Genomic DNA, 13,982 nt, shown 5'->3' with positions numbered 1-13,982 from the left:
TTTTTTATTAACAAGTATGAATGTTGATTTAAGTTTCTCATTTTAAAAAATATTTTTATTTCGATGTAGGTTTAAATTTCAGGCTTATATTTTTCTTCAATTTCCATATGATATATAATTTTATTGGTCAAATATTTTACAAATACATTGTATATTCTTTTACGTATTTGATTTTTTCGTTTTTTTTTATATTATTATTTTAATCATAATAACTTTATTTTTGCAGTCTTAACTATGTACAATTAAACTACTATAGGATAATTGGTATTTCATAATTATGTTCTTGTTTTATATTCTAATTGATGTTGTGATGTATTGAACTACGTTTTAGTAACTGCAATTGTATTTATTTTTGTCAATATCTTATAGAGAAACTTCGAAATTTTTTACGTTGTTTATTTTTAAATTAATTTTGTAAAAAACAATAAATACCATAAAGTCTTCATCATAGATTTGTATTTTATTTGAAATAATATAGCCACAAGTGATCAATTTCTATTTTCTATTTTGTTTTTGTTTGTCTGGAATAAATATTAGGATTTTTTCCTAGATTGATTCAAATATCTGTTCTCTTGCAACAGTAGACTTTTAGTACAATTTTTTCAAATTTATGATTGTGTTGCATAAGCTGTACATCTAACCAAGTTGTAATGAACTATGAATATGAGATGAACACTTGTTAAGAACTGTTAGAAACTCGAAAACTGAAGAAAAAATATAACAGTGAACTAGAAATTGAAATCCCCACTATACGGACGAGACCTTTCCCACTGAGTTATCCGTTGGCCATATTTAATTTCCAACTCCCGAGTCTCTTGAGTTTTTGTTACAAGACAAACTCACTACAAACGTTAAACTAAATCATTTGAAATGTATTGTACCAAAATCAACCAAAGGAATATTCACTAATTTAATCGACTTTAACAGTACCAAATATAATATTTGAAACATTATGTATATAGCCGATATATTAAATAGCACAAATTAACTTGAAATACGTGCAAAAGTGATACAATTGCAAGGAAAAAATATAATAATGAGATTTTAACGGTAAATAAAGAATATGAACGAAAAGTAAGAGTCTTTCCGTAAATTAGTTGTTAACAGAGATTGTTTGCTATTTTATAGATAAACTTTCATTAAATCTTTAATGAGTTATATTAAAATGATGTATGTCAAATTTGGTATTTGTATCTCAGTTCAACAATAATTCTAAATAACTTTGTATTATTTATTCATTAAAAACTTAATGTACTTTTAATGTCGAAAAAAATTGTTTAACTAGGTTAATTTTTTTTCATCTCTAATATTAAACGAAAAATTAATACACAAATAAATAAATAATTTATGCCATCAGTTGAAATAAATTTGTCGTTTGGTTGATACTATTAGTCAAAGTTTAATCACAGTTTTAGAATTTTAATTTAGACAATGCTTTAGAAACGTGTACCACGAGGATCGGACAGAAAAATCCCAGACAAATGGTACCAGGGCCTATAAGACATGAATGACATTAACTATCATTTATTAATTTATTAACTATTAATTCTTCAAACGGAATATGGTTTGGTGACATGATATTATGTTTCTGATCTACAACGATTCGGATGGCAAGTCATTAATTCATTTAAAATTCAAAAGGAAATCGCGCTTTAGAACATTTACTAATTATTGTTTTCAATAATAATTTCCATGGTATATATGAAATTAAAATTTCAAAAAGTGCTGAACATGGTTTTCAAACAAGTCACATAGAGGGTACTATGTTTCAAATAGTATTTCTAACACATTAGAGTTAAGCATTTTAGAGTGGAATACATGTTAAAATACGACTTAAGGTGCATAATACACATTCAAGAATACATAAAAATTCTAATTGTGTCTATAATAATGTTTTACAATTTTTATTTATTTTTAGTTACACTTACTCGTGAAAACGTGAATTAAAAATTTTTATCAGGAGATATATTTTTTCTTCGCTTAAATTTATGAGTTAAATTAAAAGTGTTCAATTTATATGAAACGAGTAAATAACTGTTCGAATAAAAAGTTAAGTACTATTAAGTGAATTGAATAGTTTGACTAGTGTTTTTTAATTTCCATCTAATGTAACCATAATTATAATTATAGAAGTTAGAGCTAACTCTTGAAATGATTTTTTAACTGAGTCAAAGGTATAGTACGCTTAAACTACTGAAGCGTGCAACGTCAAAGACAGTGTGTTAATTATTGAATAAAATTATACACCACTGTCTAAGGATTAACAAGTTGAATGTAAATTTAACATGGAATTAAAAGACAGATATATAACATTATTCATAAAGAATTGAGTGTTATGTGATGAATCTTGCATATTAATTACAAATAGTTTTTAGTACAATAATAAAAATGTGATTATAACGTAGAAAAATTGTTCATTTATAACGATTAAGCGCATTAATTTGTTAAACATATAATGTAGGCACCGTTAAAGAAAACTCAAATTTTTTAACGTATTTTAGTCATGTACTTTAGACTAAGTAAAATGTGGTAGCGTTTTAAGTTTTTCTGATTAACTATGTAGATTAGAGTATATCGAATATTAACATTCGCACGATGGTGTGGACAAAGTACATTTACAATTGAATATTTTTTATTCAGAANCACGATGGTGTGGACAAAGTAAATTTACAATTGAATATTTTTTATTCAGAACTTCAATTTCCTGTGAAAGGCTGCAATAGTAGGTGAAGTATAAGGGAACTCGTCCAAAATAATTTCGAATGTTCTTAGATTTGATTAAATATTAATTTCATGTAAAATAAAACAAGAAAGAAGGCAACAGCATACAAAAATACTCATACATGATAATGAAAGTGTTAAATTCGGATTTCGTTTGTATTAGTACTTGAAATTGTTACATTTAAGTTAAAACCATATAAAAAGTTGTATTATTTTTTTCCTTTTTCATAGATTTTATTATATAAATATTATAGCTCGACAATTACACAAAAATAATTTGATAGAGTGAATTGTATCATTAAAATATAAAATATAATAAAACATTTGTTATATAACTCATACACGTAGAAGTAAGTAGGTAATTGTACTAAACTGTATAGTGTAAATAAACATTGGAATCATAGTTATAACAATCTGTAGGTACACAATAAAAAAATATTCACCAAGAATTGAACAAAAATTTTAATTTATTAATAACTTTTTATACGCTAAAAACGTATACAAATGTATAGTATAATGTATAATATATATTCAAGTAGTAAATATTGTTCATGCATAAAAAAAAAGTACAATTTATAACAAGAGAGCTCCTATTTTTGATGGCTTAATACAAATTAATTTTCACATTTAATTGTAATTACAAATACACATGAGAGCTAGATATGTAAAAAAAGAATAACAAATAATTCTATAAAGAATTTCAACATAAAATGATATTAGAAAATATATTATAAAAAAAGATATAGATTGAGGATATGTAATGGAATGTATATTGTTTATCCTGTAATACTGTTAAGTACATTTATAAATAATAATAAGTAAATAATAATATTTATACAACAAAAAATATTCATAAATTTATAAATATATATATTATTTACAAAATTTGTTTAAGAGTTTTTACTACAAATTTAAATGGCTTTTCACGTCCAAATACAACAATAAAAATAATAACACAAATAACCCTCTATCATGGAGGGTTTACATTAACGGGTATTAGATCCTCCTAATAAAAAATCATTGTTAAGTAGTCAGATTTTTTATCACGATTAATAGTCTTTTTGTTTTTTAGGTCCTTCAGTTACTTTTGACTCGTCGAAGTTTTCGAACAACCACTGTTGCCTGGCTAGTGACAAGTGGCATTCTTCCATGATCAATTTATCCCTGGATTCGTTGATGGAAAGACATTTTTTACTGCTGCCGTGCTTCAGCTGCTTAGTCTGTGGATCAAAGACAACGTTTGAATTTAGTCAGAGTATTCACTTATTATGTATGAGCTTTTAAAAAGACAGTGACGCTGACAAAAAAAAAACTTTTTGATTCATTATATCAGTATGAATATTTAAATTGTACGAAACATATTTTACTATAACCCAAATGTTAGTTTTAAAAGTTTTTCTTCCAAGGTAAAAGAAATTAAAAATGAAAGTAAAAATACAATAACTTAAAAGATAGACTTATAAAATATTTCCAACTGTATAAATGTTTATTGTCTTTGTTTATGTTTATTTCTAACATTTGAAAAGCTAAGTAGTGAATCGTTAACGTTGAATAAGGAAATTATTGCAGTGTACGTGAAAATGTTAACAAAAACTACGGAAAGCCTAATGATGCAAATGTTTGTATCTTACAATGGTAAAATCAATTATCCACGAAACTCTTTAGACGAGATGTTTTAAAATCTAAATAATAGCGCAAGAAAGAAACTTTACGAGTAATTTATATGTTGTTTACTGTGTTATCAAATGTGTATTGTTCAATGTGGTGGGCCATGGAGTCTTAGTTTTATGGACAGATACTTTGAATAATTATACACTCTCGATAGTACTTTATATAAAAGCTCCAACAACCATTACTTTTAGTAGGCACCTATACAATATTCAGTTTAAACAAACAATTGATTTTCTGTGCATGTCATGTTCGGAAAATTAAGGCAAAGATAAAGTCAGTATTTGCTTTAGAACGTTACCTAAGGCTAAATACGTTTTAACATTCGGATATATTATAAACGGAGTTCTTAACGATAAACATAAACTGAAACTTAAACAGTTAAATGATTAGAATTAGTTCGAGGAGAACATGACATACATAATAATGTTTTTACAGGGGGTTCATAATTTCTAATAATTATTTTACTATACACTACATTGAAATGAATAATTGCTTCAAGAGGCCATTTTATAAAAAAATGTCCAATATAATAATAAGTATATTTTTAAACATAGAATAAATTTGTTTTTGTTAGTACAAAAATAATTTAGATAACGTTCATGTCCAAAATGGCTATAAACAGTACGTAAAAAATTGTCTAAATAAAAAGTAACCCAATATGAAATATTAATGATATGATTATAAAATTTGAAATTATCTTTTGATTTAATTACAAAATTATTTTAAAATTGTATGATTTTGTATTATTTTATTAACAAAACTAATCTAACGTGTATTGTTTTTAAAAAATATAAGTCACTATTTGCTACCTTAAAAGTATTTAGCATAAAAAAATACAATTTATATAATTTTCTTTGTAATAAATAATTTTTTGTGTGCTAAAAATTATTTATTTTTGTGGGTTATTGAGTTTTTAACATAATATCAAGTTTATAATAATATAATAAACAACTAATTTAAATTAGTTATTGATTATGACAAATAATAAATAAAATTATGATAAAGTAAACCATATTTGAAAAACTATAAATTTTATTTTTACAAAATAATTAATGTCAATTAAATGAAATCAGGTCAACAATAAAATTGAATCTACAGTAGATACCTTACAAATGGAAAACCAATTAAATTTCAGTTTTCATTGAATTTTTTTATTTTTATTCAATAATAATTATTATGTTCAACGTTTTGTCTAATAATTTTTCTTGTACGCAATATAAGTTTATAGAAAAAAAGCGTTTTCAATCGCTCAAGAACGATAAAAGGCAGTAAAAAGTATTATAGTTTGCAAAACAATTATCGTTAAAAGCATACTTTTTTCTTGACTAAGTACAGTTTTGCTTAATGGTCATTCAATGCATTTTATTCTTTTGTTGAAAAAAATGATACAAACTACCTCGAAACTATAAAAGTTAAAAACCTTATATTTATTATATTGATGAAATCAAGTTTAGAACAAATTTTATGGGATTACTGTTTTTATTCACATTTTTGCTAATGAAACTATTAAATGTAATAATTCAATAAAACTGCATTTGATAATACTTTTATGTATCTCTTTGATAAACTAGAATAAACTTAAAAAGTTGTTTTTCACTAATATAAAAAAAAATGAATATTCAGTTTTTCAAACATTAATTTGAAATAAGTCAAGTAATAAATAATAATTTTTATTTCATTATTCAAAAAATAAATAAACTATAAACTAACTAAAATTTAGCCTTTTTAGTTATTCAGCTGTATTAAACTTACATTAGCATTATATTTCCAGTACTGATTGCCTTTAGATCCATGGCAAGGGTATAAGATGACATCGGTACCAGCGTAGTCCAGACATGATTCATCCCGTCTGATTTCTCCCATTTTACTAAGCATCCAATACTGTAGGATAATTTAAGTAAAAAAATAATTAATATAATTGATTACACGTAGACCTTAGTGAAAGGGTTGTATAAGAACAGGTCAGCCATGTGCGATTCAACAGCTAAATGGATAACATCAAGGTAAAAGTAAAGAAAAGAGCAAGGAAAAGTGCTAAGTCGTCAGTATAATGACAAACAAGAACACCCAAAAGGATTAAAAACAGTAATGTAAAATGACTCGCATGCAACTTTGCTAGTATTAGTTAATTAGGTAAGACAATATTTTAGTTTAAACGATACGAAAAAGTAACTGAAAAACTGATTTTGAAAATTATAATGGTACACTTTTTATCTAATATAAATTCACTATCTTTTGAGCGTTTTACAAAAAATATTACAGGATACCTAATTGTGTTATATTCATATCTATGTTGTACGATAATGTTGTTAAAGTAATACTTATATTTTCTCACTTTCAGAGAAATACTTTTTTTAACACATTAGGGATATACAGTTATCTAAAGTTTGNTTAACGCATTAGGGATATACAGTTATCTAAAGTTTGAATTTTAAGCCACAACGTGAAATAAATATTTGTCTACAATATAAAAGCGTGAATTCAAGTAATTAATGTATTAAAATTTAAGAAGTATATTCGTAAAAGACAGATATTTAAAAGCTCATCAATTCAAAAACCAGCACCAAAAAAACAGTACAGTAAGATGATTGTTAAAAACTTTCCTTTTTTTAATAAATTAAATTAGTTTAAGCTGGTTTTTGTTTTAGACACAATACTAATTTTACCTGATTGCCACCTTGTTGGTGGCATTGCCACACATTGACATTAATATTATCTTTGTTATTGTCTGAATTTGCGTCAACGCACATGTTCGATATTTCGTTTTTAATCTATAAAATTTAATGAAACAATTAAACGTACCGAAAAGGTCAATGGTGTCAATGTGTACAGTAGTAAAAGTCAATAAAAATACAAATTTAATAACTATTGTACAGTATTACATTGATAAAATTTATATCGTTCGCTTATTTTTATTTATTACACCCCCTTCCAGTCTCCTTTCTGGGGCCACCCATGGAAACAATAGCCAATTCAATACTGTTTTACTCAAGGATGTATTATAGGAAAAACGGAGAGATGTTGATTTATACACCGGCTCAACCTACGGACAAATAGGCCATAAATATCTCTTATAATCCAACCTGATTGCCACCCATTTTATGGCAAGGATAAAGTCCAGCCGGTTTGTTGAGTTCACTTTTTCTAGCTGGAGAGTCCAGACAAGTTTTGTTGCCGTATCCTAAATTTCGTACCTAATACACCCAATACGAAGATATTGTAGTTATTTTATAAATATAATTTAGTGATTTAGAAACAATTATATGAACAAATAATAATTTTTTTTTTTTCAAACTAATCAGCCAAGTCAACAAATGCACAAAATGGTCCTTACCCTTTCTTTTCCCTTGAAATTATATCGACTTTAGTTTTTAAACAGAAATATATGTTTAACCAACATAAAAACTAGAAATTATCTATCTAATAAAATGATTGATCAATACTAACTTTTGACCAGTATTTTGGAAGTTTTTAATTTTTATACAAAGACTATAGGTGAAGCGCGGATCTGTTTATTTTTATCTTTAAGTATAAATGAACTGCACTATTCCTACCATTTTGTTATAAAAATACTAATATTTTTTTAAATACACGTTCAAAAGTTTTCGATCAGCCATTGTTTAGATAAATAATTTCTAGTTTTTATGATGGTTTAACATATTTTCCATTTAAAAACTAAATTTGATATCATTTCAAAAGATAAAGTGGGAAAAAACAAAATTGTTTCTTTGAAAATAATAGAACGTAAGATACCATTAACTTCTGAAAAGAAAAAATTGTATTACGTTTTATATTTCGGAAGATATTCCGTGAGTTGTAGTTAAACAATCACTCTGTATTTATTAAAATATAATAATGATTCTTTATTATATTATATAGATCACGTAACCAAATATACATTTATTTTGGTGAAAAATGTTTACATTTTTAAATGAAAAGTAAAATATTTAAAAAATTCGATGATAATTATAACGTCCGAAACTTTTGTTAGTTTTTAATTACGTGGATTCCTTCTCGTTAAAATGAGATTGTGCTTATAATATAAACATTATGAAATATTATTGTGAAAAACGAAATAATTGAAACGCCCCTATTGTTATGTTTTGGCCATTAAATGTATTTTTTTGTATTATTATAAAACTGAAAATCAATAAATTAAAAGAAATCTATTGATGTTACACTTATGATTAACTTTTAGAATATCATTGAAATAGTTTTTTTAAATCAAAACGAACTATTGTAATATGAACACTTTTATCTGGAATCATTATACTAATGGTCCGGATAAATATACTGAGTTTCATTTCTAATCAAAAATAAAAATAAATTATCGTCTAGAAAGTTCGAAAAATAAATTTGTTTAATAACTCAAAGCCCATATGAGAATGATGATAGGCAGTTTTTATCGAACTCCGAAAAAATAATTTCCACTCATATATAAGAATAATATACGAGTACATTGTATTATATATGTATACCTCTCCAGACGCTACAGCATCTCCAGGAATAAAAAGTTCTGGATAAATGTTGTCCAAATACCATTTGAATGATTTACATTTTAATTTTTTTCTCAGATCTTTTCTTGACTTTACGTCTCCATAATCTCCCTGAAAATTGAATCCATTAAATAAAATATCTTTAAGTTAAAAGTTTTATTTAAGTAATTTTTATTATATTTGTGTTTTATATAAATATTTTATCAAATTAATTATGAAATTGACTTGGAATTATCAATAATATTACTTTAATATAAAAACTTATTCTGAGTCTTAACGTCTAAAAACTATGTTATGTACATATTTTTTTCATTATTACAATTATTTTTAAACATTAATACTTGTTAATCCTTGTAGCAAATACTTAGAAAACTAGATATACTTTCTACTTACACAAAAAGTTTCAGGAGAACAAAATACTTAGCTATATGACAGAAATGTACAAATATGTTGCAATATTTTTTTAAAACTTGAGAAAACTAAGAGTATAATTCATAAAATAGCCATCACAACTTTACCCTGGACACTGTTCTGTAATAATATTTCCTTCTTTTTTTTTTTTTACTAAAATCTTTTAAAATTGATAAAATGACAAATTTTCTTTTTTAACAAAGGTAATAAATGAATAAGTAATTTTTCCAACTTAATAAAAGTAAGATTTAAATCAAATAGGTGGGTCCAAATCACTCTTACTAAGTCACGTCCAATCCTTTCATAGTAGTACTTAGCGTAATCGTCCATCCAGACTTCAGCTAACCGAATCGAATTTTTCTTGAGCACGTTGACACCAGATCTCCATTTATAAGGTGACCTTTTTCTAAATATGTGACCGACATGAGAACACGGTACGATTTCCAAGGTACCTCCACACATCCAAGTCTAAAAATACGAGTTAGTTTTACACAATAGTTGTCCTAATTTATTACTATGAATCTAATGTATTTGTTATTGATATAAATATCAGCACAAACAGAAAATACTATTAGCTATCTATACTGCAGTTTATTAACTAGAAATCAATTATAATCATAATTTTTTACCTTGAAAGACAATTCCAAATTTTCACCTCCCCAAATGTCAAAACCGCTATCATAAGTGCCCAGTCTTTCAAAGAATTTCTTGTCAATAGCAAATAGGCCTCCAGCCATTGTGGGTGACCAAACTGGTTCTGCTTGATTAGTGTGCCTTTTTTTCTCTCTTTCCGGCACAACGTGCCAATTAAACTATAAAATAAATATTTATGAAAATTATTAATGCATTATAATCATAATATTTTCAAGTTTTAATTCAACGATTATTTGGCCCGTTTTATATGAGAATATTAATGTTGAATTTAGAATGTTGACAAATAAATGTAATTTAAAATGTTGGTGTATTCAGTTCTAAAAAAAAAATAAGCCTTTGAACATTGTAACATTATAGTTTTGAATTTTTAAGTAATTATTTTTTGAAATACGATAATATTTTTGTTGAACAACAAGTAAATTGTCAAAAGATAAATTTTATAATGCGTCTATTATAAAATTGAATTTTAACTATTAAATCTCTAGGTCGTAGACAGGTAATAAATCAAGTAATATTATTTTTCAAAGAAAAATGTTTGTATATTTGCACATTACATTTAGAAATTTGATTAAAACAAATCCTACTTCTTTTGGGAGAACACTCACGATATTACAGCTATCGAACATTTTGCACCTTAGTGAAATTATTAAAAGTTTTAACAACTCTTGTTTAACTTGTCTACTTCATAATTACAAATTAAATTTTTGTGTTATTCATCGTTGAAATTCGAATGAACTTACACACGTTTTGTTATAAATTTGACGTTGTAAATTACTTTGAAATAAAAAATACATATGATAATAGAGTTAAAAAATAAAGAACGGGATATTGATCAGTTTTCTACTGTTTAAATATTACAGACAGCAACTTGTTGACTTAAAAATAACAACGAAAAATCAATTACACGAGTAACCAATCCGTCTCAATTATTCAATTGACGATTAATGTACTTCCTATACTTTTAGCCCTAAATAGCATTACATTATTTGTTTATACATCATGTATAATATATTATGTAACTCTTATGTGCGTGTATACTCAAGATAATGCCGCGTGTCGCATCATTTTGGTTTAGGTCGTGGTTACCGTAGCATATAGTTTTACAAGCCTTTTGGGAAAACTACACACATATACTTACCACCGACGGCACTTAACGGCTGGTAAAATGGGTCTAATATAAAATGATTGGATCGAAATTTATAGTTAGGCGGATGGGATGGGACCGAAAAAAGCGAATTCGCAAATGATCAAATGAAATTTATCAATAGCGCCATGTTATCATAAGAAATAAAATTGAACACAATCAACTTTGTGTGGTAATTATTTTCTCGATCGTCGTTCGTCTTTGAATAATATAACCATTTGATGGTGTTTTCGGCGGCCAAAAGAACTGAGGTAATGGAAAACTGAGCTCATTATGAAAGCTTTTCTCCAGAGCGAGTAACAATAATAATTACCATTATTATTTTACAACTATGAGCGTTTTCGCTTCGGTGAAGGACTGTAGTGAATAACCCTGTCGTTATATGGCACACACAAGCGTCAGGAAAATGACGTTTTTCGCTTCTCCTTCACTCGTGTGTGTTCTTTTAGTTTTTTAAGTGCTTTTTCTGAACGACAGCGCGTATTCAAACTGTGGAAAAACACACGTCTGCTCAATTAAAAAACACACACACTTGGAGTTGAGAAAGCAGTTTGTGACAGGGACTAGTGGAAGGGGCAGCTCGTGCATACCGATCAAATGTCATAGTTTAATTATTATTTTTTACGACGAGACAGTTACCATGGTTATTGCATTGTAACTCAGACGACTCATCCGAAAAAAATAATAAAAAACGTGCTGCGGATGCGACTTTTATTCAAGCGTAATAATTTTGACTGCCATCAACATTAGACTGGGGTAATTACAAGAGTATATGTAAAACAAGCTAAATAAAGTTGTTGAAAAGTTTAAAATTCTGAAACACAGTTTAGTCGTATAGTAATTAGTTCAGGGCACATAAGCCTGATTTTCTAGTCTAATGCAATTACACATAAATAAAACAATATATTCTAGACAAAAAAAATGTATTTTATTAAAAAAAACAACTTTTATTGTAGATAAAATAAGCGAGAGCAGGTATAAGAGTTAACATTATAAATTTAAAAAAAAGTAATCGACTGTCTTATTTGAAAACTAATTTTCAATCTGTAGTCATATTTGAAATGATTCGTGAAATTTTTAACGAATCAATCGTTCAACCGACACAATAATAGATTTTAGCGATTTTATTATGTTACTTATAACTTTTAAGCTGCATTATATTTTTGAAATCACGAACAAAAGAAATTTTCAATTTTAAAAGTTTTACTCCTATAACAAAGCTTTGATCATATAAAAAAGAGAAGGAAATGTTGTATTTAAGATTTTTAATGTTTTATTTGTTATTTTTTTTTATCAATTTGGAACGTTTAATTATATAGTTACATATCGAGTGGTATTTTTAAATCAATTTGGTAACTAAAGTTATTTTATAAAAATGTGTTTGCTTCAATTTCCTTTAAATAAAATATCACTTGAGAGTTTTAGGTGAGTATCTTAATGGTCAGAGTTTAAATTGTTAATATTCATTTATTATTTCTTTAAATAAACAACTTACATTTGTACACGTAATTCGTGTGTTCGTATATTATATGAAAATGAATTATGATTCAAGAATTTTTTTAATTTTGTTAAAATTACAGTAACTTGGTATTTTTTTTTAATTCGAAAAGAGTTTTGTAATACTAACCATTAGTTTCCAATTGAAACCCCCAACACTGGGGTATCCATGTCGAAATTTATATTCAAGAGTATGGTCGTCAATCGAATCGATGACAGGACAGACTACTGTAGTAGGATTTCTAGCTATTCGGTCCAATAATGGTACGAGCCAGCCTGAAGATTCATAGGTACTCATTATTTATATCATCCGACCACCCAAAATTAGTACACGTTAATGACACCCAAGTAATTGTAATTAAGGCCCAAAATTGTTTATGTAATATTCGTAGAAGCAATCGCTATAGAGTTAATCAGCCGCCTATTGTTATTGTTACGATTTGCAGTAATTACATAATTATCACAAAATATAAAATAAAATAACATGCTACTATTTAATTGTTTAATTGAAACAACACGTATCAAAGTTCGAAAATCTCACATTTTAAAAAAAAAAAGCCTTTTTTTATAATCAATAAATTTTACCCACGAGAATTATTTTACAACGGGTTTATTGCAAAAATTTCAACGCATTTTTGTAGAAATAGTGAAGTAGTTAGAGGGGAGATTACTGTCTTTCTTTTATAAAAAGATTTTACTATAACGACCATGAAAAAATGTTGATTATTAAATTACCCTTGATCCTTCAGTTGGGCTTTATTATTTTTATAAAAAAATTTAAACAGAGCTAGTGTAAAATACAACCAATGTGCAGACAAATAAATCTATTTTCAACCGTCTTCCTTGAAAAAAAACTATGGTTTTTAATAAAACACAATTAATTGGAATAATTTACCATCGGAATGATGGTAAATGAGATATGTGAAATGCTATAAGAATNAATTTTCAATTTTAAAAGTTTTACTCCTATAACAAAGCTTTGATCATATAAAAAAGAGAAGGAAATGTTGTATTTAAGATTTTTAATGTTTTATTTGTTATTTTTTTTTATCAATTTGGAACGTTTAATTATATAGTTACATATCGAGTGGTATTTTTAAATCAATTTGGTAACTAAAGTTATTTTATAAAAATGTGTTTGCTTCAATTTCCTTTAAATAAAATATCACTTGAGAGTTTTAGGTGAGTATCTTAATGGTCAGAGTTTAAATTGTTAATATTCATTTATTATTTCTTTAAATAAACAACTTACATTTGTACACGTAATTCGTGTGTTCGTATATTATATGAAAATGAATTATGATTCAAGAATTTTTTTAATTTTGTTAAAATTACAGTAACTTGGTATTTTTTTTTAATTCGAAAAGAGTTTTGTAATACTAACCATT

The 13,982-nt window shown here is 26.2% G+C and overlaps 1 protein-coding gene across 2 annotated transcripts; it reads right to left on the bottom strand.

Moving 5' to 3' along the window:
- Positions 1 to 3,277: 3,277 nt before the first annotated feature.
- LOC126898788 (putative polypeptide N-acetylgalactosaminyltransferase 9) lies at positions 3,278 to 10,111 on the bottom strand (the record flags this gene model as incomplete). Of its 2 annotated transcripts, none has more annotated exon segments than XM_050673134.1 (6): positions 3,278 to 3,941; positions 6,145 to 6,273; positions 7,059 to 7,163; positions 8,871 to 8,999; positions 9,582 to 9,767; positions 9,929 to 10,111. In XM_050673134.1, coding segments are annotated over 6 exon segments (903 nt in total), but the record flags the coding sequence as incomplete, so codon positions are not given.
- Positions 10,112 to 13,982: the final 3,871 nt, after the last annotated feature.

This window comes from Daktulosphaira vitifoliae, unplaced genomic scaffold (assembly GCF_025091365.1).
Source record: "Daktulosphaira vitifoliae isolate Bord-2020 unplaced genomic scaffold, ASM2509136v1 Scaffold_2, whole genome shotgun sequence".
NCBI lineage: Eukaryota > Metazoa > Arthropoda > Insecta > Hemiptera > Phylloxeridae > Daktulosphaira > Daktulosphaira vitifoliae.
This window is presented reverse-complemented; position numbering and strand designations above follow the sequence as displayed.